At 42.7% G+C, this 27587-nt stretch overlaps 1 protein-coding gene across 2 annotated transcripts in view; it reads right to left on the bottom strand.

Annotated features, from left to right (window-relative positions):
- Positions 1-27587, bottom strand: part of pik3c3 (phosphatidylinositol 3-kinase, catalytic subunit type 3) — a 155846-nt gene that overhangs the window by 53073 nt on the left and 75186 nt on the right. For both annotated transcript variants that reach the window (XM_070868410.1, XM_070868411.1), the window contains 5 exons: positions 27117-27184; positions 13902-14007; positions 9740-9856; positions 7767-7898; positions 1411-1539 (listed from right to left, as the gene is read on the bottom strand). In XM_070868410.1, the coding sequence (XP_070724511.1) occupies positions 1411-1539; positions 7767-7898; positions 9740-9856; positions 13902-14007; positions 27117-27184 (552 nt within the window). The remainder of the gene's footprint in view (positions 1-1410; positions 1540-7766; positions 7899-9739; positions 9857-13901; positions 14008-27116; positions 27185-27587) is intronic.

The raw sequence follows: 27587 nt of genomic DNA, 5'->3' as shown, positions 1-27587 counted from the left end.
TTACTACAGATCCTCCCCGTAGTGCTGAGTTATTGCAGTTTTACTTCAGCGTATTTTTGGGCCAGCGATCATTTGGGCGAATTGTCGGAGGTAGCGCTGGGCGATAATCTGGGCCATAATCGGGCGCAAGTTTCCATTATAAGCACTATTCTCGGCCTTGTACGAGGATGCCGTTCTTTTTTTTTTTAAAAAGTAGGACGGGCGATGCAGTTCATTCCTGTATGACGAAAGTTGGGCTGGTGATAAATGGGCTATAATTGGGCACTAGTTTCCATTTTTCAGCAAATATGGGCGATAGCCTGCATCTCAGCTCATATGGGCGATGATGTGCCAAAAGTCTAGCCCATAGTATCTGTGCTGGCTCCTTGAGCAATCTAAAACTAATCAATCATACTATCCTGCTCTCTCCCCGTAGCCCTGTAATGTCCTCCGATTCAAATCTGCAACTTAGTACATCGTTACTCCAAAATAGAAAGACAATATAAACTGCAGTTGGGAGTGGAAGTTACCATAGACAGCAACAAGCACATAAGTGTTTGATAATCGGGCAGAACAAATAAGTTCATAGTACTGTTCAACACAAAACTGGTTTACATAATGGAATACAGTCATGTATGTAGTCTAGTGTAGTATTATCACTGGGCAGTTTTGTCCACCAGCCTAGATAGGCTTTTGAAATTGCTGCCATTTTCCAATCAAGAGTTTTAAATAGCAATATATTAACCTAGTTTTTTTAGGCATTGTATTGACCATTGAGTTTTAACTGACAACGTGCAGCAAATTCAAAAACTAGGCTGGACCAGTTAAAAATTTGCCAACTTGCAAGCCTAATGTAGTCAATTAAAAAAAATGCAAAGTTGGAAGAAGGAAAAAGGAAGAGTTGGAAAAAGGTCTTATTAAGCTAGATATATATATGCATAGCATAATAAAAATCATCTATCCTATTTAGGTCTAGTGGTCCAGGTTTCCACAGGTTTCAAACAGCACTCGTAATACTATAACTAAACATCTTCAAGGGATGGGTGAAACATTATTTAAAAACTTTTAATCAACTGGAGTAAAAACAGCCACCTAGAATTAAAAAAATACAAGGCAAGTGCAGAAGATGGTAAGTCCTGTGTTTTCTATTTCTGATTAAGGTTAGATACTGTTTTGCAATTAAATTTCAAATGTCTGACCAGAGTGTGGGTTGAACTCTTTCGTTTGGTTATTTGCATCGAGATATTCATGTACAATGCATTAACTATTAAATTCCAACAATCAAAATCACATTAATGGCGACTTCTAGTAATAATACTGTAAGTGATCCTCAGATTTTCCAATATGTTTACTTACATACAGAAAAAATTGTTTAAAAAGGGATCCACTAAGCTGTTATCAGTGACACATTGCATTTAACTTGTTTCATACCTTGTCCATAAGTGAGATGATCTGGAGGATAAGTTGATCCTGTCGGAGATCATCACCATGCTTGAATATAACGGGGTATTTACCTCCATCTTCAGTTTTAAATATTAACTTGGCTGGCATTAGTGCACTCTGAAACAATACAATAGATTTAGAACACACATTGATTCTTAAATGGGAAGGAATGTGTGTGTGTGGGGGGGTTGAAAAAGGGGAAAGAAAGAAGTTATTTTCGCTCCTGCACATCGCCCAACCCCAAAAAATGTTTTTGAGCCTTTTCTAAAAATATCAACTGTCTCACCTGCCGACAGACTAAAGTTAGATTTTTCTGCCTGCTACACTGCTTTGCTGTTATCACTAATGGAGAGCATCCCTTGCACTCCAGTATGGCTCTGTAGCAAACCAGGACAGTAACTTCAGAGCAGCTGCAGAGCCAATTTGGAGCTGTGGAACCCCAGGGAAGCAGGTTACAAAAATGTCAAAAGAACAGTACTTTTTTCTTTCATAACATGGGAGAGGGGACATGTTGAACAAAAAGTACTAGTCCTAAAGTAAATTTTCCCTTTAAATTCTATATTGTTAACATTTCTACTTAGTATCACAATCAGAAGTTATAATTAGATCACGTGCATACATTTTTCCTCAATTCTAAACTATACCTAAACCAATTAAAGTTTAAGTAGGGTAAATATAGATTTCAGAGTACTCCTAATTTTGTGGAAGGACTAAGCCTTTGACAATTCTTAGGATACATGCATTCGAACATAAAATGTCAATACTTTAAATCCACAAATGGACAGGTAATCTTTTCAAGTACCAATAGCAAAATTAATAATTCAAATATTTATTCCCAAATAGAACATGAGCTCACACGTTGGCTTATATAAAGAACATCGAACAAAGGTTAGCGCTTACAGTACTAAATTTAGTGCACTTAAAATATTATAAACTAGAATTTTGGAAATATATGGAGCAGAAGACTTTCTAGCAGAAACCAAAAATCCAGAACTGTCATATTATTTATAGTCCTAACACTAATCCTTAAGCTCTTAATATGAGTTAGCCAAGTGATGCAACATGCTGGGAATGCCAGTTTGTATCCCAATCTTGGTTAAATTAGTCGTGCCTCCCCTCAAAAGGAAGGCTGCCAGACTTAGCTGGACTGCTATCTACACCATAGCATAGAGATGAGGAGCCTAGTTGCCAGGATGAGTGGACAGGGAACAAAGTGTTAATTATTGCCAGCATTTCCAATTCAATATTGCGGTTCAGCAGCCTTATTAACGGATGCAGTTCAGCATTTCCAGAGATTGAGATGTCTGGTCCTGTGCTATTAAACCAAATCAAGGGTGTGCATCTTGGGAAGCTATTAAGGAGATGAATATAAATTGTGTAAAATATATTTAAAGCAACATTGTCTCTCTCACCAAGCATAAATCATCATTTGATACTGAATAAAAATGTACAACCCTCTTAATGCACTGTATGGTCATTAGGCATTCACCATCCTGTCAGTTTGATAAATGTCTAACACAGCTATGAGACATTTGTATTGCTGACAAATGATTAACTATTCAGATATTTTTAATATTCTATTTGCACTGAAATGAATCCCTGTTTTTACTATAATTCCATCCATTACAGAACAACAGACATCCTGGTATGTATATCAAGCTGTCATCTCATTGAGAATCTAGATATCAAACCCACAAGGGTGAAGCTTCAACAAACTAGGTCAGCTGTCTACAATAGAAAACAAGATTGCCCCTAAAGAAAATATTTCCTTATACAACATGCATTTGATAAAAGCAGCTCGAGTATTCACTACTTTTCCCCTCCTACCCAGTATACATCCATAACCAGGAGACATATAGTTCACACAAGATATCACCATTGAAGGATTAGAATTATTTCATAAATTGGGGCAAGTATACTATCATTTAATCTTTAGTTGATTAACCGGAGGTACAGGTAGTGCATATATAATTAGGTGCAACTTTTAGAACTATACTGCAAACAGAAATTCGAGAAGTATGGATAAAATTGTAGCACTGATAAATAGATTGCATAAATTGCAGTATTCAAATATATAATTTTAAGTAATGGGACAACTAAATCAGTCTATAAATTTTAAAGAAAATTTGCTTCAATTCAATTTTTTGGGCTCGGGGTGCAGAGAGAGATTGTGCAGTTGGTTTGAAGACAGGTGGTGGCTGGGGGAGGGGGCTGCAGTGGAAATCTGCCCATCATATTGACCAGCTAGAATAAAAAATTCCACCAGCAGCATTGCAGACCCAATTAAAATTCACCTTCAAATCAGAGCCGCATGTTTCTCACAAGCTGTGTAATTGTGCAGTCCCTGAAGCTCTGCATGGTTTGGGGTGACTGAAATTTCTTAATATCTCCTAAAAATCTATGTAAAACACTGACATCAGATTAATTTTACTGGACTTCAACACAACAAACAAGGCCTCGGTTGAGGGGGGGGGAGGAAGGAGGGGCGGGGGGCACTTACAGCCAAAGCAATAAGATTCAGTAGGCTTAACTATAGAATTCACTTTCTCTCAATTTATCCAGAGTAGATTTAGCAAAGCTGGCAATGCCATTTTCTGCACCATTGATTCTGATGGCCTTCTTTCTCAGCCAAATTCTCCTACGCTCTGTGGTCAACAGGGTGCTCTATATCCTATTCACCCATCCCCCTTGGCCCTTACCCCCTTCTTTCAATAAAAGGTTCCTCAAAGGACTGACCTTTGGCCCCATCCTCTTTCGCATTTACAGATTGTTTCTTGGTGACATCATCTAAAGACATAGGCCCTAATATTTATTGGGCTGTGCTTCTGGAGTAGGGAGGAGGAGTTGTGGACGTGAAAACTGGAAGTCTGCCATGTGTTTTAACTCCAGTGACGAGATCGCAAAGTCTGTTTAAAGAATGGACTCAGTTGAGAATATTTCGTGGACTTTATGGTTTTTTTTTTCCCCAAGGGTATTTTCCCTGTGATGGGATCACCCTGTGCAGATACGTGAAAAAGCTGGTTTGTGGTTTGTTAAACCTCAAGAGACCGTATGGCGGTTGGCTGTGACAAAATCCAGGATGTACGGGTTTGCCCGCCAGTCCTAGCAAAAGGAAGGGGGCCATTAACAAAGGGGCTCAGGAATCTGAGGCACTCGTTAACTTGAAGCCAGTAACCAGATTAGAAAGCCACTCTAATATGCAAAAGCACTTCTCACCTCCATCTCAGAAGAGAAGCAGAACAATGAACCCACTAGCCTGGCCAGCCGAAGAGGAGACAGTTTTTTCCCAACACAAAGACCAAGATATGTCCCAGATTCAGGGCCATTAGTCTAATCACAGAATACACATGGGTCTGATGATGGCCCATCACTGACTAAGCACCGGAGTGCTTAGAAACAAAAAGATTTTAAAGATTGGCGGGAAAGATAGGGATAGCAAGACTCCTATAAAGATAAGACTCTTTTCCACCATTTCTTTGCTCTCGCTCCCTCTCGCTCCACAAAGATCAACATAACAAGAAGTACCACCAGAGGAGGAAGCCGCAGTTCCGCAGAAGAAGCCGCTGAGACTGAGAACCGCATACCCCTCACAGGGTACAGCCTCCAGGCAGCGACTTCCCACAGCTGAGCTGAGCGATCGAGACCAACTGCGTGTAACCAGAGGTGGTCTGGGTGAGGTGTAAGGGCTCAGGCTTTTTCACAGAAGTGAAGCTTTTTCGGGGCTATTCTGGGAGGAAGCTTCGTTTGGTTTAGCCAGGCGAAGGGGCTTATGCGACTGGGTAATTCGTTGTAAGGGGTGGAGTTAGAATCCACCATAGCAACAAGGGAATTACTGCATGTTACCGGTCCTCAGTTCTGTACTGTATGTATGTTGTTTGTAACCTGGATCTTATTCTCCTCAGAGACAGTGATTTTGTTTAGTAACGCATGTTTTAGCCAGTGTATATTAGACTAAATAAATATAAGTACGATTTTTCACTGAAGCATTCCTGTCTGTGACTTATTCCACTTACACTCCAAATAATAATCCCCGGGTATAGAATTTTCGTAAGGCGGGGGCGATTAGAATCGTCCATCTAGCAATTGGGCTATGATCAAAACCGCTTATAAGAACATGTTTGATTATTTTTCTCCCCAGACTTTCCACCCGATAGATTGACAGGCCAGGTCAAGATAGTTTTAGTGGTGGATGCGGGGGCAAAGAGGAAGGGGTGGTGGGGGGTGGGGAGAAGAGCAAAGAGAAGAGGAGAGAGAGGTATGACAGATCGCTGGGGGAAGGGGGTTAAGGGGGATTGTTTTACAGGGTTAGCTTGTTGGACCTGGAACAAACAGTCCTGCTTTTCCAAGCCCACAAGCAGTGCTGCAATGGTACTTACCTTATGGATCCAGCCCTGCTCGCCTCCTTTTACCTGCCAGATTTCCCAGGGCCAGAGAAACCAGACCGACACGAGTTAAAAATAGGGTTCAAGGCGGCTTGGGTTCAATTGTATCAGTCTTCACGGAAGAAGACACTAAAAACATCCCAATAATGGATAATCATGCGGCTATAGCGAGGGAGGAACTTAAAACAACCACTAAAGAAAAAGTACTCGGCAAAATAATGGACTAAAGGTGGACAAGTCCCCTGGCTTGCATCGCAGGGTCTTAAAAGAAGTGGCTGCAGAGATAGTGGATGCATTGGATGTAATCTACCAAAGTTCCCTGGATTCTGGAGAGTTCCCAGCAGATTGGAAAACTGCAAATGTAACACCCACATTTAAAAAAGGAGGCAGACTAAAAGCAGGCAACTATAGACCAGTTATCCTAACATCTGTCATTGGGAAAATGCTGGAGTCCATTATTAAGGAAGCAGTAGCAGGACATTTGGAAAAGCAGAGTCAACATGGTTTTATGAAAGGGAAATCATGTTTGACAAATTTGCTGGAGTTCTTTGAGGATGTAACGAGCAGGGTGGATGAAGGGGAACCGGTGGATGTGGCATATTTGGATTCCAGAAGGCATTCGAGAAGGTACCACATATAAGGTTATTGCACAAGATAAAAGCTCATAGGGTTGGGGTAATATATTTGCATGAATCGCGGACTGGCTAACTAACAGAAAACAGAGAGTCGGGATAAATGGGTCATTTTCCGGTTGGCAAATGGTAACTAGTGATGTGCCACAGGGATCAGTGCTGGAGCCTCAACTATTTACAATCTATATTAATGACTTGGATGAAGGGACCGTGTGTAATGTAGCCAAGTTTGCTGATGATACAAAGATGGGTGGGAAAGCAAGTTGCGAGGAGGACACAAAGAATCTGCAAATGGATATAGACAGGCTAAGTGAGTGGGCAAATATTTGGCAGATGGAGTATAATGTGGGAAAATGTGAAGTTATCCACTTTGGTAGGAAAATAAAAAAAGCAAATGATTTAAATGGAGTGAGATTACAAAATGCTGCAGAGGGACTGGGGGTCCTTGTGCATGAAACACAAAAAGTTAGTATGCAGGGACACAGCAAGTAATCAGGAAGGACAATGGAATATTGGCCTTCCTTGCTTTTATACTCCAGCCCCCTTGCAATAAAGTCCTGCTGCAACTGTACAGGGTATTACGTACAGTTTTGGTCTCCTTATTTAAGGAGGGATATACTTGCATTGGAGGCAGTTCAGAGAAGGTTCACTAGGTTGATTCTGGAGATGAGGGGGTTGACTTATGAAGAAAGGTTGAGTAGCTTTGGCCTATACTCATTGGAGTTTAAAAGAATGAGAGGGGATCTTATTGAAACATACAAGATACTGAGGGGGGGGGCTCGACAAGGTAGATGCAGAGAGGATGTTTCCATTCATGGGGGAAATCTAGAACCAGGGGGCATAGTTTAAGATTAAGGGGTTGCCCACACGGAAATGAGGAAGAATTTCTTCTCTCAGAGGGTCATATATCTATGGAATTCTCTGTCCCAGAGAGCTGTGGAGGCTGGGTCATTGAATATTTTTAAGGTGGAGATAGACAGATTTTTGAACAATACAGGAGTGAAGGGTTATGGGGAGCAGACAGGGAAATGGAGCTGAGCTCAAGATCAGATCAGCCATCTTATAGAATGGTGGAGCAGGCTCAAGGGACCGAATAGCCTACTCCTGCTCCTATTTCCTATGAAGCAGAGGATTTACCAGAAATTAAACAAACCCTCTTCCCATGTCTATCTGAGCACACAGTTCTTGACGTGTGCCATGTTTCAAGGCTTAAACATGAACAAACCTGAAGATAGAATACCGAATAGAAACAAAAGTATTTGTTTAATCAAACTACAAATTAAAATTACTTAATACTGCACATACAATAAATGTCCACACCCAAGTTTACCTTAAACAACGTTGCTTTTTCTGGGATGATACCCCTGATTTTAACTTGCGGCTCCAAAGGTAAAGGTATCGGCTCAATCTCTGATAAATTCACTTTTTCATTGTCTGCCAATAATGTTTGCAGCCTTTCAATCTAGAAGCGGAGAACCAAAAATACTGATTTTATCATGAAAAAAAATTGAGGCAGTGAAGCAATTTTTCATCAGCATAAAGTACAAGGTGAATAGTAAGGCAAGATGGGCATTGCTCATTGCTGTTTCTAGGACCATGCTGTGCACAAATTAGCTGTTGTGTTTCCATAAATTATATCAGTGACTATACTTCAAAAGTCCTTCATTGACTGAAGTACTTTGTAAATGCCCCGAGATCAGAAAGATGCTAAATACATGCAGCTTTTTCTTTCTAACAAATAGACTCCACAACTTACCCGATTTTTATCAGGTACTTATGCTACTCTCTTATCTCTGTTGATTAATCAAATAAAATTGAAGGACGGGTAGAACTTTTTTTTAGGCAGGCAGGGTCAGCTGACTGAAGATGTTCTACAGCGTTTTCAGCCACCGTCACAAACAAGAGCTGCCGACGAGTGGCCACTTACCTGCTGAACATAGGCATTGCGAGGATAGTATCGTACTTGCTGCTCTTGCTACACAATGCACAAGCCTGCATCATGTGCAAGAAGTAACAGATGTAGGGACAAATATGCTTCGTGGAGTGCTGACACTGAGGAGAGACTAGGCAAGTCCCTGAGCAGGAGACCAACAATGACTCTCACCAGTCCGACATTAGGTGGCTTGAGATACATGACAAATAAGGATCCATATTGCCTCTAAATGAAAGGATATAATATAGAATTGTAGTGAGGCCAGGGCACCATTTATTTTAGAAAATGGAAGCTGTAGTTGCGGTTTCTGTTGCGAGGTGGAACTTGCAACAGAAACATGAAATGGATTTCTAAAGACATGGTTGTGAAGAATCTGGAAAAGGACTAAGAATTTTGGAAAGCATTATTTGTTCTCAAGTGATTTAATGTACCAGTGAAAATGTTACTACAAGTTCAGCTTTCTTATAAAGGACAATGAAATACTAAAATTAGAGTTATAATATTTTGGAAATTATCTCCCCTCCCATTTTTTTAGAAAGATATTAGAACAACTTGTTAAATTTCTTCAAAATCCAAACCAACACACACAAATGTGATGTATAGGCGTGTGTATAACACCCTTCAAAATTAGAAACAATAGGAGTTTATTTGGACAAAGACAGGAAATTTCTGCATTACTTGATCAATACCTCGTTTGAATGTTGAAAAAAAAAACAATCGAATCATTATAAATGAGTGATGCTGAACTCTAAGACTAGCTGTAAATATTCATGCATAAACAATTTTCATATTTAATCCAAACATCTTCATTAAGTAGCTGTACTGAGGAAGTACCTGCATAAATTACAGACTACTTTAAAAAATAGAGTTAGTGCTGAAACAATCATCCACAAACATCTCTGGGTAGAGGAGGGATCTCAAAACAAAATTAGATATTATGACTATCACTATATCACAAGTTTGATATTGTGGTATATGGATACTAAATTCTGTGGATTCTTAATAATTTGTGGGAATTTGGTACAATAATCTAAATTTTTATGAGATAATTATAAGCCTCCTGAAAAAAAACAGAAACAAGACTATCGTCTTAATTTTTAATCCAGTCATAAAATATCTTTTGCACAAAACCAGTCTTAAGAAATCACAACTTTGACAGAGCTGTGCTGAACTCCATCGATAACTATATCAATATATATCTATACACACACTTCTCATCATATATTTATACAAAAAAAAGTTGACAAAAAGTGTTTGTCCTACAATTAATCATGTAATTGTAATGAGCAATTTAAAATGTAGAAATTACAGTAAATTGCAATACTACTCAAATTTATTTCAGTGAAGTAACTAGCTAGTTGTGAAAATACCTTTTTCTTCCGATTCCCACTTTCTCGCTGAACTGCTTTCATAAGGTGCACTAGTCGATCCACAAATGTTTGCTGAGCAGCGAGAAGAGAGCGCATGACTCTCACATTCTTGTCTCCCTAAAAGATTGAGTTATTAAAAATTACTATTTGATCAAGCCACATCGGAAAGGTGCAATGCAGATACTGCTTTCGAGGAGGTGTGTGAAATTCTGGATGAAATAAACAAAGAGGAGATATTAAGGGGTTTAGCAACTTTGAAAGTGAATGTCCCCAGGCACGGATGAAATGCATCCCAAGCCATTGGGCGAAGTAAAAGAGGAAATAGTAGAGACCTTAACCATCATTTTCAAGTCCTCTTTGGATTTGGGCATGGTGCTGGAGGATTGCTAATGTGGTACCCTCGTTTAAGAAGAGAAAAAGGGATAGGCCGAGTAATTACAGGTCTGTCATCCTAACCTCAGCGGTGGGAAAATTATTGGAAAAAATCCTAAAGGACAGGATAAATCTACATTTAGAAAGACAAGGATTAATTAGGGACACGGATTTGTTAAAGGAAGATCGTGTTTGACTAACCTGATTGAATTTTTCGAGGAGGTAACCAGGACGGTTGATGAGGGTAGTGCATACGATATAGTGTATATGGACTTTAGCAAAGCTTTTGGTCAGGTCCCACGTGGCAGACTGGTCACGAGGGTAAAAGCCCATGTGATCCAGGGCAAAGTGGCAAGTTGGATCCAAAATTGGCTTAGAGTTAGGAAGCAAAAGGTAATGGTTGATAGATGTTTTTGTGATTGGAAGGATGTTTCCAGTGGGGTTCCGCAGGGATCAGTACTGGGTCCGTTGCTTTTTGTGGTATACATCAATGATCTAGATTTGAATATAGGGGGTATAATTAAGAAGTTTGCAGATTACACTAAAACTGGCTGTGTGGTTGATAATGAAGAGGAAAGTCATGGACTGCAAGAGGATATCAATCTACTGGTTAGGTGAGCAGAACAGTGGCAAATGGAATGTAATTCGGAGAAGTGTGAGGTAATGCACTTGTGGAGGACGAATAAGGAAAGGGTATACACATTAAACGGTAGGCCACTTAATAGTGTAGATGAATAAAGGGACCTTGGAGTGCTTGTCCACAGATCCCTGAAAGTAGCAGGCCAGGTGGATAAGGTGGTTAAGAAGGCATATGGAATGCTTGCCTTTATTGGCCGTGGCACAGAATACAAGAGCAGGGAGGTTATGCTTAAATTGTACAATACTCTGGTTAGGCCACAGCTGGAATACTGCGTGCAGTTCTGCTCGCTGTATCACAGGAAGGACGTGATTGCACTGGAGAGGGCGCAGAGGAGATTTACAAAGATGCTGCCTGGAATGGAGAATCTTAGCTATGAGGACAGATTGGATAAGCTGTTCTCTTTGGAACAGAGGAGGCTGAGAGGAGACCTCATTGAGGTGTATGAAATTTTGAGGGGCCTGGATATAGTGGATAGCAAAGACCTATTTCCCTTGGTGAAGGGGTCAATTACGAGGGAGCATAGTTTTAAGGTAGTTGGTGGAAGGCTCAGAGGGGATTTGAGGGGAAGCTTCTTCACGCAGAGGGTTGTGGGGATCTGGAACTCACTGCCTGGAAGGGTGGTAGAGGCAGAAACCCTCACCACATTTAAAAGGTGCCTGGATGAGCACTTGAAGTGCCTTAACCTGCAGGCTTACGGACCTAGAGCTGGTAAGTGGGATTAGACTGGATAACCTCTTGTTGACTGGCGCAGGGATGATGATACTGCAGGGAATCAAATATGGCCAGAGTGATCTCCTGGATGAGTTTCGATCGCCTAGATGGGTCGGAGAGGAATTTTCCCAGATTTCTTTCCCCCCCAATTGGCCTGGGTTTTTAAATCTTGTTTTTGCCTCTCCCAGGAGATCGCATGGCTCCGGTTGGGGTGGAGTGTAAAATGTTGCGATGCATGGGGCAGACTGGTTGGGCTGGGTGCTCTTTACCTTTCCGCCATTGTTCATAGGTTTATTATGTAACCTTCAGAGCTGCTGACCGAGGGCCGGCGCTTTTTGTCGGCCGGCGCAGACACGATGGGCCAAAATGACCTCCTTCTGCACTGTAGATCTGTGTTTCAAACTAAATATCCTTCAAACTAAAATACTCAGTTCTGTTCAGTGCAGTTACCTCACAAGCAGCTTCATGATCATGGTTTTATAGCAAGAAAACACGGTGACTAAAAAGTCACTCAGCACAGGAAACTACCCGAATTAGTATAAAGCAGCAACACATGGATAGGGGTACCCAGAGGACCAATCAGGACAAATGCAACTCTATCTATCAATCCGTTTTTTTAAAAAAAGGACACAGAAATCCAAGAGTCTGAATCTCAGTACAAACACAGGAATGTACAAGATGATGTTAATTGGTCAGAATAAAATTTATGATCCAGACTATTTACCTATGGAATCAAATTCATTCTTTAATGGAGAAATTACTCAATGACAAATTTAAAGTTAGAGTCCAGTTCAGAATTGTTTTGAACTTCAGCAGATATCCCATGGTATTGCTCATGAGTTGTTTGGTGCACACTGAAGTAGAAACTTAGCAACAATACATTGAGGCTTTCATTAAAAAAAATTAAAAGCCATCACATTTAGTGTGTTCTTTCACCTATATTAAAAAAGTCTAAACCGCCAACATTTGAACCTTTTAACATATATCCCTCTAAAATGTTCCGTTGTAGGATAGTAAAAAGATGGCAGGTGCAGTTTCCTGCTCCTGCATTCTCCATCCCCAAATTGCCACCACATAGGGAAGGATGGAAAATTGTCGAACAGCAACCAAAGATGTAGAAAACCACGGCCAATCAGTGCAAATGGAATTATTTACAAAAAGCCCAACCTTAATAGCATTACATTGTTTGCTCAGCTGGGCCACATATAAAGAATTGTGACTGTTGGAGCGGTTTTTGTTTAAAATCAACTAAAATCAAGACACAAAACAAGTCTGTCCTTTCCATTACATTGTACTATGATCTGGACATTTAATTAGTGATACAGGGCCAAAAATTGGCCAGGAGTTGCTCCGTTTTTTTTGGAGCCACTTGATTTTTCTGGAGTATCTTAAAAATCCCCATTTTGCACGTTCAATTTGCGCCAGTGTAAGTGAGTTAAGTTAGGATTTTTTTTAGTTTCGTTTACTTTTTTTCAAAAGGGGGTGTGACCAGCCACCTACGCCCGTTTTGGCCATTTAAGAAACTTTAGACAGCTAATAGTTGCTCCAAACTAACTTAGGCCAGCGTATGTGGCCACACAGAAAACTCTTGCGGAGAGTTAATAAACCAGCACAGGTAGCCAGAGATAGGGGCGGGAAGGGAAGAGGACCTTACAAAGCACAACAACATTCAAGAAGCATAAAAACCATCAAGAAGAAATAAAAAATAAAACTTAAGTCCTACCTTCCTAACTCGGGCCTGGGAAGTCAATGGGCCAGCCAGTGCAGGAGGCCACTTGGCCAGGGATAGGTGTGGGATGACGGGGAGAGCACAGGCCGTCGACATCCAAGCAGAAAATGACTTCTATGATAAACTGCCAACGTGCCAAAGGAGACATGGAACTTCTACTTCCACTCTCTCTCTCTCTCTCTCTCTGACTGACTCGCTCTGACTGACTGACTCTCTGACTATTCCAGCAGCCAGCCATGAGGCCACTCGGCCGGGGATAGGGACGGGAGCTACTGCGCATGCGCGAAACCTCCAGTGCGCATGCGTTGAGCTGCCAGCACTGTTTTTCGTGCAGGGCCTTAGCTTCGCCCCCTAACAAACCACGCCGCGCCAAGCCATGGGAGAGGCCAGAATCCAGGGAGAACTTTTCGGTGCTGTTTTTACCCTAGAAAGTTGGCGCATCTCCGGTGACTGCGGCAAAAAAATGGGTGGGCCAAATTTGGGCCCATTGGTACTAGCCAAAACAAATATAATGGCATAGTGCATGCAAATAGCTCCTCTGTCAAAGTGTGTGCTCTAAAAAATAGATACATTTTAATTCAATTGTGTCTTCCTCCACCAAATTCAGGCTACCAATTGCAGCCACATTTCTACTTATAATGATAACACTAATTATTTGAACCCACAAGCTCTGCTTTCAAAACAAAATTGAAAACAGCCATTCTCAATACCTTTAGCAAGGCTTGACTAAACCTCCTCATCACATTCAAATACATCTCATGAGTTTTTGGATCACGTTGTTGAGTATCCTGATCTTCACATTCTACAATAACATACCTTAGGAAACAGGAAAAAAAAACATGGCTTGAGAAACACAGTATTTTGAAAGTAAATAAAAAGTTTCAAATATGGTACAATACAACAACTTGCATATGTACAAGCGCCTTTAACGTAGTAAAATGCATGTCCGAAGGCACTTCGCAAGAGCATTATAAAACACAATTTGACAGCGAGCCATAAGGAAATATTAAGACAGATGGATGTAGGTTTTAAGGAGCATCTTAAAAGGAGGAGAGAGAGGTTTAGGAAGGGAATTCAAGAGTTTAGGGCCAAGGCATCTGAAGGCAATGCCGGTGGAGCGATTAAAATAGGGAATGCGCAAGAGGCCAGAATTGGAGGAGCAGAGAGGTCTCGGAGGGTTATAGGCCTGAAGGAGATTACAGAGATAGAGAGGGGAGAGGCCATGGAAGGATTGAAAACAAAGGATGAGAATGTTTAAATTGAGGCGTTGCTGGACTGGGATCCAATGTCGGTTAGTAAGCACAGGGGTGATGGGTGAATGGGACTTGGTGCTAGTTAGGATACGGGCAATAGTGTTTTGGATGAGCTCAAGTTTGTAGAGAGTGGTAGATGAGAAGCCAGCCAGGATACGACAAAAATATCCATAATCCAAGCATTTTATTTTCGCAATGTAATCTTTTGTACCACATTCAGGTAAAAGCTGGTATACAAACTCATTAACATAATTCTTCTGGCCATAACTTGATAAAAAATTAAGCAACCATATCTGCATATTGTGAGTAGTTCCTGCAATATACACTCTCAAATCAACCAGAGCAGTGTTTTCTTTCACACATCATTAATACAACTTCAGAGGACTACAATTGTTTCTATATTTTGGCCAATCAATATTTTCCCCTCCTCAGCGCTACTGCTTTGCCAAGGTATGGTTTTAGGGGTGGCAGTTGCCCTCCAGGTCCCTGCCCAAAATGGCCATTATTCATGTGCGAACTTGATAAGAAATGAAGGGGAATGAGGAAAAGGATGTGAAAACAATACAGCCGATCAGATTCTAGTCTCAGCAGTTTTACACACGCTTCCAACAACCACTGTTGGGATAGCAAATCAGGAGCAACAATTATGGCATAATTCACCCCATACTCCTGCAGGAGCACAAAGACCATAGTGCCCCTCAATAATGCATCAGCAGAAGTAAGCTAGTCTCAGCAAAGAAGATCAAACCTGCGATCTTCCAAGTCTATATGGCTCAACTATCTACAAGACGAACTCGAAGCAGACTATAATCGAGATCAATTAATGTTACTGGCAGACACAAATGAAATTTACTGGCTCAGTCATTTTCCCTCTTGTACTTCACTGGTCATTTAAATAATTCTCAAAAACAACAAAAATATGGTCCCCACACGTCGTCTCTAACTACATAATCATTCCTCTATTTTTTTAGTTCTAAGATGTTTACAGGGCATTGATATTTCCCTACATCCACCATAAGGGTACAGTTCAGCTTTTTTTTTTAAATTCGTTTCTGGAATGTGGGCATCGCTGGCAAGGCCAGCATTTATTGCACATCCCTACTTGCCCTTGAGAAGGTGGTGGCGGGACACCTTTTTGAACTACTGCAATGCATGTAGTGAAGGCACTCCATAGGGGAGTAGGGGGAATAGATAGGCGTTTCTGCAGCCGCAACCGAGATTCCAGGATGGTATGTTGCCTCCCTGGTGCAAGGCTCAAGGATGTCTCGGAGCGGGTGCAGGACATTCTGAAAAGGGAGGGTGAACAGCCTGTTGTCGTGGTGCATATAGGTACCAACGATATAGGTAAAAAAATGGGATGAGGTCCTACAAGACGAATTAAGGGAGCTAGGAGCTAAAGTAAAAAGTAGGACCTCAAAAGTAGTAATCTCAGGATTGCTACCAGTGCCACGTGCTAGTCAGAGTAGGAATCGCAGGATAGCTCAGATGAATACATGGCTTGAGGAGTGGTGCAAAAGGGAGGGATTCAAATTCCTGGGACATTGGAACCGGTTCTGGGAGAGGTGGGACCAGTACAAACCGGACGGTCTGCACCTGGGCAGGACTGGAACCAATGTCCTAGGGGGAGAATTTGCTAGTGCTGTTGGCGAGGTGTTAAACTAACATGGCAGGGGAATGGGAACCTATGCAGGGAGACAGAGGGAAATAAAATGGAGGCAGAAGCAAAAGATAGAAAGAAGAATAGTAAAAGTGGAGGGCAGAGAAACCCAAGGCAAAAAACAAAAAAGGGCCACATTACAGCAAAATTCTAAAAAGACAAGCCTGAAGATGCTGGGCCTCAATGCGAGGAGTATTCGGAATAAGGTGGATGAATTAACTGCACAGACAGCAGTTAACGGGTATGATGTAATTGGCATCACGGAGACATGGCTCCAGGGTGACCAAGGCTGGGAACTCAATATCCAGGGGTATTCAACATTTAGGAAGGATAGGCAGAGAGGAAAAGGAGGCGGGGTGGCGTTGCTAGTTAAAGAGGAAATGAATGCAATAGTAAGTAGTGACATTAGCCTGGACGATGTAGAATCGGTATAGGTGTAGCTGCGGAATACCAAAGGGCAGAAAACGCTGGTGGGAGTTGTGTACAGACCACCAAACAATTGTAGTGAGGTTGGGGACAGCATCAAAGAAGAAATAAGGAATGTGTACAATAAAGGTACAGCAGTTATCATGGGCGACTTTAATCCACATATTGATTGGGCTAACCAAACTGGCAGCAATGCGGTGAAGGAGGATTTCCTGGAGTGTATTAGGGATGGTTTTCTAGACCAACATGTCGAGGAACCAACGAGAGAGCTGGCCATCCTGGACTGCGTGATGTGTAATGAGAAGGGACTAATTAGCAATCTTGTTATACAAGGCCCCTTGGGGATGTGTGACCATAATATGGTAGAATTTTTATTAAGATGGAGAGTGACACAGTTAATTCGGAAACTAGGGTCCTGAACTTAAGGAAAGGTAACTTCGACAGTATGAGGCGTGAATTAGCTAGAATAGACTGGCAAATGATACTTAAAGGGTTGACGATGGATAAGCAATGGCAAACATTTAAAGATCACATGGATAAACTTCAGCAATTGCACATCCCTGTCTGGAGTAAAAATAAAACGGCTCAACCATGGCTAACAAGGGAAATTAAGGATAGTGTAAAAACCAAGGAAGAGGCATAGATTGGCTAGATAAAGCAACAGACCTGAGGACTGGGAGCAATTTAGAATTCAACAGAGGAGGACTAAGGGTTTAATTAAGAGGGGGAAAATAGAGTACGAGAGGAAGCTTGCAGGGAACATAATATCTATAGAAGCTTTTGCAGTCAGTTATGTGAAGAGAAAAAGATTAGTGAAGACAAACGTAGGTCCCTTGCAGTCGGATTCAGGTGAATTTATAATGGGGAACAAAGAAATGGCAGACCAATTGAACAAATACTTCAATTCTGTCTTCACGAAGGAAGACACAAATAACCTTCCGAATGTACTACGCGACAGTGGGTCTAGTGAGAAGGAGGAACTGAAGGATATTCTTATTAGGCGGGAAATTGTGTTAGGGAAATTGATAGGATTGAAGGCCGATAAATCCCCGGGGCCTGATAGTCGACATCCCAGAGTACTTAAGGAAGTGGCCCGAGAAAAAGTGGATGCATTGGTGATCATTTTCCAACGGTCTATTGACTCTGGATCAGTTCCGAGGGACTGGAGGGTAACTAATGTAACCCCACTTTTTAAAAAGGGAGGGAGAGAAAACGGGTAATTATAGACTGGTTAACCTGACATCAGTAGGGGGGGAAATGTTAAAATCAATCATTAAAGATGAAATAGCAGCGCATTTGGAAAGCAGTGACAGGATCGGTCCAAGTCAGCATGGATTTATGAAAGGGAAATCATGCTTGACGAATCTTTTGGAATTTTTTGAGGATGTAACTAGTAGAGTGGACAAGGGAGAACCAGTGGATGTGGTGTATTTGGACTTTCAAAAGACTTTTGACAAGGTCTCGCACAAGAGATTGGTGTGCAAAATCAAAGCGCATGGTATTGGGGGTAATGTACTGGTGTGGATAGAGAACTGGTTGGCAGACAGGAAGCAGAGAGTCGGGATAAACGGGTCCTTTTCAGAATGGCAGGCAGTGACGAGTGGGATGCCGCAGGGCTCAGTGCTGGGACCCCAGCTCTTTACAATATGCATTAAAGATTTAGATGAAGAAATTGAGTGTAATATCTCCAAGTTTGCAGATGACACTAAACTGGGTGGCGGTGTGAGCTGTGAGGAGGATGCTAAGAGGCTGCAGGTTGACTTGGACAGGTTAGGTGAGTGGGCAAATGCATGGCAGATGCAGTATAATGTGGATAAATGTGAGGTAATCCATTTTGGGGGCAAAAACACGAAGGCAGAATATTATCTGAATGGCAGCAGATTAGGAAAAGGGGAGGTGCAACGAGACCTGGGTGTCATGGTTCATCGGTCATTGAAAGTTGGCATGAATGTACAGTAGAGGTGAAGGCGGCAAATGGTATGTTGGTCTTCATAGCTAGGGGATTTGAGTACAGGAGCAGGGAGGTCTTACTGCAGTTGTACAGGGCCTTGGTGAGGCCTCACCTGGAATATTGTGTTCAGTTTTGGTCTCCTAATCTGAGGAAGGACATAGAAACATGGAAAATAGGTGCAGGAGTAGGCCATTCGGCCCTTCGAGCCTGCACCGCCATTCAATGAGTTCATGGCCGAACATGCAACTTCAGTACCCCATTCCTGCTTTCTTGGTCTATATTCTAACACCCTCTTGAACATATCCAATGAACTGGCATCAACAACTCTCTGCGGTCGGGAATTCTACTGGTTAACAACTCTAGAGTGAAGAAGTTTCTCCTCATCTCATTCCTAAATGGCTTACCCCTTATCCTTCGACTGTGACCCCTGGTTCTGGACTTCCCCAACATTGGGAACATTCTTCCTGCATCTAACCTGTCTAAACCCATCAGAATTTTAAATGTTTCTTTGAGATCCCCTCTCATTCTTCTGAACTCCAGTGAATACAAGCCCAGTTGATCCAGTCTTTCTTGATAGGTCAGTCCCACCATCCCAGGAATCAGTCTGGTGAACCTTCGCTGCACTCCCTCAATAGCAAGAATGTCCTTCCTCAGGTTAGGAGACCAAAACTGTACACAATATTCCAGGTGTGGCCTCACCAAGGCCCTGTACAACTGTAGCAACACCTCCCTGCCACTGTACTCAAATCCCCTAGATATGAAGGCCAACATGCTATTTGCATTCTTAACCGCCTGCTGTACCTGCATGCCAACCTTCAATGACTGATGTACCATGACACCCAGGTCTCGTTGCAAATCCCCTTTTCCTACTCTGTCACCATTCAGATAATAGTCTGTCTCTCTGTTTTTACCACCAAAGTGGATAACCTCACATTTATCCACATTACATCATCTGCCATGCATTTGCCCACTCACCTAACCTATCCAAGTCACTCTGCAGCCTCATAGCATCCTCCTCGCAGCTCACACTGCCACCCAACTTAGTGTCATCCGCAAATTTGGAGATACTACATTTAATCCCCTCGTCTAAATCATTAATGTACAATGTAAACAGCTGGGGTCCCAGCACAGAACCTTGCGGTACATCACAATCACTGCCTGCCATTCTGAAAAGTCCCCATTTACTCCTACTCTTTGCTTCCTGTCTGACAACCAGTTCTCAATCCATGTCAGCACACTACCCCCAATCCCATGTGCTTTAACTTTGCACATTAATCTCTTGTGTGGGATTTTGTCGAAAGCCTTCTGAAAGTCCAAATATACCACATCAACTGGTTCTCCCTTGTCCACTCTACTGGAAACATCCTCAAAAAATTCCAGAAGATTTGTCAAGCATGATTTCCCTTTCACAAATCCATGCTGACTTGGACCGATCATGTCACCTCTTTCCAAATGCGCTGCTATGACATCCTTAATAATTGATTCTATCATTTTACCCACTACCAATATCAGGCTGACCGGTCTATAATTCCCTGTTTTCTCTCTCCCTCCTTTTTTAAAAAGTGGGGTTACATTGGCTACCCTCCACTCGATAGGAACTGATCCAGAGTCAATGGAATGTTGGAAAATGACTGTCAATGCATCCGCTATTTCCAAGGCCACCTCCTTAAGTACTCTGGGATGCAGTCCATCAGGCCCTGGGGATTTATCGGCCTTCAATCCCATCAATTTCCCCAACACAATTTCCCGACTAATAAGGATTTCCCTCAGCTCCTCCTCCTTACTAGACCCTCTGACCCCTTTTATATCCGCAAGGTTGTTTGTGTCCTCCTTAGTGAATACCGAACCAAAGTACTTGTTCAATTGGTCCGCCATTTGTTTGTTCCCCATTATGACTTCCCCTGATTCTGACTGCAGGGGACGTCCGTTTGTCTTTACTAACCTTTTTCTCTTTACATATCAATAGAAACTTTTGCAATCCGTCTTAATGTTCCCTGCAAGCTTCTTCTCGTACTCCATTTTCCCTGCCCTAATCAAACCCTTTGTCCTCTTCTGCTGAGTTCTAAATTTCTCCCAGTCCCCGGTTTCGCTGCTATTTCTGGCCAATTTGTATGCCACTTCCTTGGCTTTAATACTATCCCTGATTTCCCTTGATAGCCACGGTTGAGCCACCTTCCCTTTTTTATTTTTTACGCCAGACAGGAATGTACAATTGTTGTGGTTCATCCATGCGGTCTCTAAATGTCTGCCATTGCCCATCCAGTCAACCCCTTAAGTATCATTCGCCAATCTATCCTAGCCAATTCAAGCCTCATACCTTCAAAGTTACCCTTCTTTAAGTTCTGGACCATGGTCTCTGAATTAACTGTTTCATTCTCTATCCTAATGCAGAATTCCACCATATTATGGTCACTCTTCCCCAAGGGGCCTCGCACAACGAGATTGCTAATTAATCCTCTCTCATTACACAACACCCAGTCTAAGATGGCCTCCCCCCTAGTTGGTTCCTCGACATATTGGTCTAGAAAACCATCCCTTATGCACTCCAGGAAATCCTCCTCCACCGTATTGCTTCAAGTTTGGTTAGCCCAATCTATGTGCATATTAAAGTCACCCATTATAACTGCTGCACCCTTATTGCATGCACCCCTAATTTCCTTTTTGATGTCCTCCCCAACATCACTGCTACTGTTTGGAGGTCTGTACACAACTCCCACTAACATTTTTTGCAATTTGGGGTTCTGCAGCTCTACCCATATAGATTCCACATCATCCAAGCTAATGTCCTTCCTAACTATTGCATTAATCTCCTCTTTAACCAGCAATGCTACCCCACCTCCTTTTCCTTTTATTCTATCCTTCCTGAATGTTGAATATCCTTGGATGTTGAGTTCCCAGCCCTAATCATCCTGGAGCCACGTCTCTGTAATCCTAATCACATCATATCTGTTAACATCTATTTGCAGAGTTAATTCATCCACCCTATTACGGATACTCCTTGCATTAAGACACAAAGCCTTCAGGCTTGTTTTTTTAACACCCTTTGTCCTTTTAGAATTATGATGTAGTGTGGCCCTTTTTGTTTCTTGCCTTTGTTTACTCGGCCTTCCACTATTGCTTTTTACCTTTCTACCCTCTGTTTCTGACTCCATATTACTTCGCCCTGACTCGCTGCATAGGTTCCCATCCCCCTGCCATATTAGTTTAAACATTCCCGAACTGCTTTAGCAAGTGTTACCCCGAGGACATCAGTTCCAGTCCTGCCTAAGTGCAAACCGTCCCTTTTGTACAGGTACCACTTCCCCAGAACTGGTTCCAATGTCCCAGGAATTTGAATCCCTCCTCTTGCACCACTGCTCAAGCCACGTATTTATTCTAACTATCCTGCTCCCTTGACTTTGATTAGCACGTGGCACTGGTAGCAATCCAGAGATTACTACCTTTGAGGTGCTACTTTTTAATTTAACTCCTAGCTCCCTAAATTCAGGTTGTAGGACCTCTTCCCGCTTCTTACCTAGATCGTTGGTACCAGCATGTTCCTGCTATTGAGGGAGTGCAGCGAAGGTTCACCAGACTGATTCCAGGGATGGCTGGACTGTCATATGATGAGAGACTGGATCAACTGGGCCTTTATTCACTGGAATTTAGAAGGATGAGTGGGGATCTCATAGAAACGTATAAGATTCTGACGGGACTGGACAGATTAGATGCGGGAAGAATGTTCCCGATGTTGGGGAAGTCCAGAACCAGGGGACGTAGTCTTAAGATAAGAGGTAGGCCATTTCAGACTGAGATGAGGAGAAGCTTCTTCACTAAGAGAGTTGTTAACCTGTGGAATTCCCTGCTGCAGAGATGTTGATGCCAGTTCATTGGATATATTGAAGAGGGAATTAGATATGGCCCTTACGGCTAAGGGGATCAAGGGGTATGGAGAGAAAGCAGGAAAGGGGTACTGAGGGAATGATCAGCCATGATTTTATTGAATGGCGGTGCAGGCTCGAAGGGCCGAATGGCCTACTCCTGCACCTATTTTCTATGTTTCATAGTACTGTTCGGGAGTGTGTTGCAGGATTTTGATCCAGTGACGATGAATGAACGGCGATGTATTTCCAAATCAGGATGGAGTGTGACTTGGAGGTGATGGTGTACCCATGTGTCTGCTTCCTTTGACCTTCCCGGTGGTAGAGGTCAGGGGTTTTGGAGGAGCTGTGCAAGAAGCCTTGACAAGTTGCTGCAGTGCATCTTGTAGATGGTACAGACAGCAGCAATGATGCTCTTGTGGTGGAGTGAGTGATGTTTAAGGTGGCGGATAGGGTACCAATCAAGCGGGCTTATTTGACCTGGATTATGTCGAGCTTCTCCAGTGTTGTTGGAACTACATTCATCCAGGCAAGTGGAGAGTATTCCATCACACTCCTGACTTGTGCCTCGTAGGTGGTGGAAAGGCTTTGAGGAGTCAGAAGATGAGTCATCTCCACAGAGCACCCAGCCTTTAATCTGATCTTATGGCCATGGTATTGGTGTGCGGCTGATCCAGTTAAGTTTCTGCTCAATGGTGACTCCCCTCAGGATATGGATGGTGAGGAATTTGGCAATGGTATTGCCGTTAAATGTCATGGGGAGGTGGTTAGACTTTCTCTTGTTAGAGATGGTCATTGCCTGGCACTTGTGTGGAGTGAATGTTACTTACCATTTATCAGCACAACCCTGAATGTCATCCAAGTCTTGCTGCATACGGGCACAGATTGCTTCATTATGTGAGTTGCAAATGGAACTGAACACTGCAATCAGCGAACATCCCCACTTCTAACCTTTTGATGGAAGGAAAGTCATTAATTAAGCAGCTGAAGATGGTCGGGCCAAGGACACTGTCTTGAGGAGCTCCTGCAGTGATGTCCTGAGGTGGTGATGATTGGCCTCCAACAACCACAACCATCTTCCTTTGTGCTAGGTATGGCTTCAGCTAGTGGAGAGCCTCTCCCTCTCCCTCTCCCTCTCCCTCTCCCGCCCGATTCCCATTGACTTGAATTTTACTCGGACTCCTTGATGCCACACTCTGTCAAATGCTGCCTTGATGTCACCGAGATAAGGAGAAATGTTTTCACTCCGAGGGTGGTGAACCTGTGGAATTCTCTCCCACAGAAGGCTGTGGAGGCCAGGTCACTGAATATATTTAAGAGAAAGATAGATAGATTTCTAGAAACAAAAGGCATCAAGAGGTATGGGGGAAAAGCGGAAATATGGTGTTGAGATAGAGGATCAGCCATGATCATACTGAATGGCAGTGCAGACTTGAAGGGCCAAACGGCCTACTACAGCTCCTATTTTCTATGATATGGCAGAATTGGATTTGTCCTGCTTTTTGTGGACAGGGCATACCTGGGCAATTTTCCACATTGTCGGGTAGATGCCAGTGTTGTAGCTGTGCTCGAACAGCTTGGCCAGAGGCACAGCTAGTTCTGGAGCACAAGTCTTCAGCACGACAGCTGGGATGTTGCCCAGGCCCATAACCTTTGCTGTATCCAGTGCGCTCAGCCGTTTCTTGATATTATGTGGGGTGAATCAAATCAGCAGAAAACTGTCTTCTGTGATGGTGTGGACCTTTAGGAGGAGGCTGAGATGGATCATCCACTTGACACTTCTGGCTGAAGATGTTTACGGACACATCAGCCTTGTCTTTTGCACTCACGTGATAGGCTCTTCCATCATTGAGGATGGGAATGTTCATGGAGCCTCTTCCTCCCGTTAGTTGTTTAATTGTCCACCACCGTTCACGATTGGATGTGGCAGGACTACAGAGCTTTGATCTGTTCTGTTGATTATGGGATAATTTAGTTCTGTCTATGGCATGTTGTTTAGCATGTATGTAATTCAGTGTTGTAGCTTCACAGGTTGGCACTTCACTTTTAGGTTCTCTTGGCGCTGCTCCTGGCATGCTCTTTTACACTCCTTATTGAACCAGGGTTAGTCCACTGGCTTGATGGTAATGCTAGACTGAGGGACATATGGGCTATGAGGTTACAGATTGTAATGGAATACAATTCTACTGCTGCTGATGGCCCACAGCGCCTCATGGATGCCTAGGTGAGCTGCTAGATCTGTTCTGAATCTATCCCATTTAGCACAGTGGTGGTGCCACACAGCTACATCAAAACCAACTCAGGAACATTGGTCTACTGAGGACTGAGCAACTGAGGAGGGAGAGCATGAAGGGTGGAGAGGGGTGGGTGGGGGGATCAAAAAGAAAAATATAAAGAGGAAGACTCCCTTCATGGTCAAATTTCCCTCCTCATCCCACACCCTGCTGCAAGTAAAATGCACCACATAGAACACACAGAAGCAGCCAGAGTCCAAATGTAAGTCAACTGGAATCTGAAGTTAATTTACCAAAATCAGAATCGGGCGCTCTAGAGTAAATAATTTAACTACCTACGCATCCTTTTTACCATTGAAATTGGCGAGTACACAGCACATTAAACATGTGAAGTTTGTATGATGCACCAAGGCAAAATTAGGCATAGCCTACATTTATAATTTACTAAGTAAAGTTAAACCGAGATAGCCCCACTGTTGAAGTTCTAAATGTCCCGATTATTTATTTTTTTTAAATTCAAATACTTATTAAATTAAATCACAGGACTTGGACTACTAAGTCAATATGCCCTCATATATGCTTCTGAGACATGGACATCAAAGCACTGGAAAAGTACCACCAACGCTGCTTCTGGTAGATCCTGAAAATCCATTGGCAGGATAGCGCACCAACGTCAGTGTCCTCGCCCAGGCCAACATCCTCAGCATCAAAGCATTGACCACGCTCGATCAGCTCCGATGGACAGGCCACATCGTCCGTATGCCCAATAAGAGACTCCCAAAACAAGCGCTCTACTCAGAGCTCCAACATGGCAAACAAGCCCCAGGTGAAAATGCTTCAAGGACACCCTCAAAGCTTCCTTGAAGAAGTAGTTCAACGTCCCCACCGACACCTGGAAATCCCTGGCGCGTGATCGCTCAAAGTGGGAGAGAATAATCTGAGAAGGCACCGAACACAGAGTCTCTTCGCCGGTAGTAAGCGGAGACTAAGCGCAAACGGCGGAAGGAGCGCGTGACAACCCAAGCACTCCAACAAACTGGTACTTCAACCAACGTCCTTTTAACCATCGTCTGTCCAACCTGTGACAGAGTGTAGTTCCCGCATTGGAATTATCACTCATCTGAGAACACATTTTTAAGTGGAAGCAAGTCATAGAAACATAGAGACATAGAAAATAGGTGCAGGAGTAGGCCATTCGGCCCTTCGAGCCTGCACCGCCATTCAATGAGTTCATGGCTGAACATGCAACTTCCTGCTTTCTCGCCATACTCCTTGATCCCCCTAGTAGTAAGGACTACATCTAACTCCTTTTTGAATATATTTAGTGAATTGGCCTCAACAACTTTCTGTGGTAGAGAATTCCACAGGTTCACCACTCTCTGGGTGAAGAAGTTTCTCCTCATCTTGGTCCTAAATGGCTTACCCCTTATCCTTACGACTGTGACCCCCCCGCCCTGCCTATGATGATGATGATGACTGAGTCAAGTATTCAATCTTTCCCAAGTATTAATTGGTCGAAATGTTTGTTGCCACTGCATCCAATATCAGAACTGATGGTTCAGAATTTTTTTTTAAAAAACTGTCAGATGTTGCACAAAAAGCAGTATCTTGTGGTGCAGAAATAAATCAATCAGGAGTGAGGCAATGGTCCAACATGGGAAGCTCAGGACAGCCTCAGCATGTTGTAAACTGGAGTTCTTGTGAGCAAGGAAAGATATCAGCCAAGAGGCCTTATACACAACAGAAATTCACATTTGTGGGGGTCATGGCCTTATCTTCCCCATCTCTAACCTCCTCCAGCCCTACAACGTCCCCCCCTGAATTTTCTGTTCCTGAATCCCTCTACCATACGTTCAACCACCTAGGGCCAACACTCTGGAATCCCCTCTGACTCTTCCTCGGACTCGCCTTCTTCAAGACTCCTCTTAAAACGCACCTCTGACCAAACTTTTAGTTAACCCTCCCAATATCTATTCTTTGGCTTGGCACCTATTTCTTTCTGATTATGCTTCTGTGAAGCACCTCGAGATGTTTTTATACTTGGGTGTAGACTTTTTCAATCCAAGCAGTTCAACGAGTTGGTACTAAAAGTTCTGATCGGCATGATTAGAATTTCTAGAATAGAATGTTTAGTGCAAGTTGGGGCTTTTGGAACTGTTGAATTTAGTGCTTAAACTGCCATCCAATTTAAATTTGGTCTCTTAATGTGGTCCCTTTGAAATAGAAAAAAGTTCAGGTCGAATGAACAAGATGGGAAAAGCACTTCGATCAATGTGGTTCCTCTGTGGCACCAACTTGAGAACAGGATCCATGGAGTCCTTTTCATTCTTTTCCCTTCTCAGGGGTTTGGAAAGTTTATTTGTTTCCAAAATAGAAATGAGCAGAAGTTTAAGGAAAACCATACCAAAGATGGGGAAATTTAACATTCTGTAAGCTACATTTTATTCATGCAAAAGATCATCAGTCGACTTATAGAGCGCTGCAGAAATGCAGTAATCATCCTCAAGAAAATCCTTGGGAAAGCAAAAAAAAATGTTCACTTACCAGTATAAATAATTAGCCAGAGTAGAATTCCTACAAGCTCTGGATATCAGGAATGCACAAAGGTCTTGCTGGAGGAGGAGGGAAGAAAAGTCAAATCACAGTTACATAGAAAATAGGTGCAGGAATAGGCCATTCGGCCCTTCGAGTCTGCACCGCCATTCAATAAAATCATGGCTGATCATTCCCTCAGTACCCCTTTTCTGCTTTTTCTCAATACCCCTTGATCCCCTTAGCCGTAAGGGCCATATCTAACTCCCTCTTGAATATATCCAATGAACTGGCATCAACAACTCTCTGCAGCAGGGAATTCCACAGGTTAACAACTCTCTGAGTGAAGAAGTTTCTCCTCATCTCAGTCCTAAATGGCCTACCCCTTATCCTAAGACTGTGTCCCCTAGTTCTGGACTTCCCCAACATCGGGAACATTCTTCCCGCATCTAACCTGTCCAGTCCCGTCAGAATCTTATAAGT

Source organism: Pristiophorus japonicus, chromosome 2, assembly GCF_044704955.1.
Source record: "Pristiophorus japonicus isolate sPriJap1 chromosome 2, sPriJap1.hap1, whole genome shotgun sequence".
In the NCBI taxonomy this organism is placed as follows: Eukaryota; Metazoa; Chordata; class Chondrichthyes; family Pristiophoridae; genus Pristiophorus; species Pristiophorus japonicus.
The sequence above is the reverse complement of the archived record's forward strand: the minus strand, read 5'-3'. Positions and strand labels throughout refer to the sequence as shown.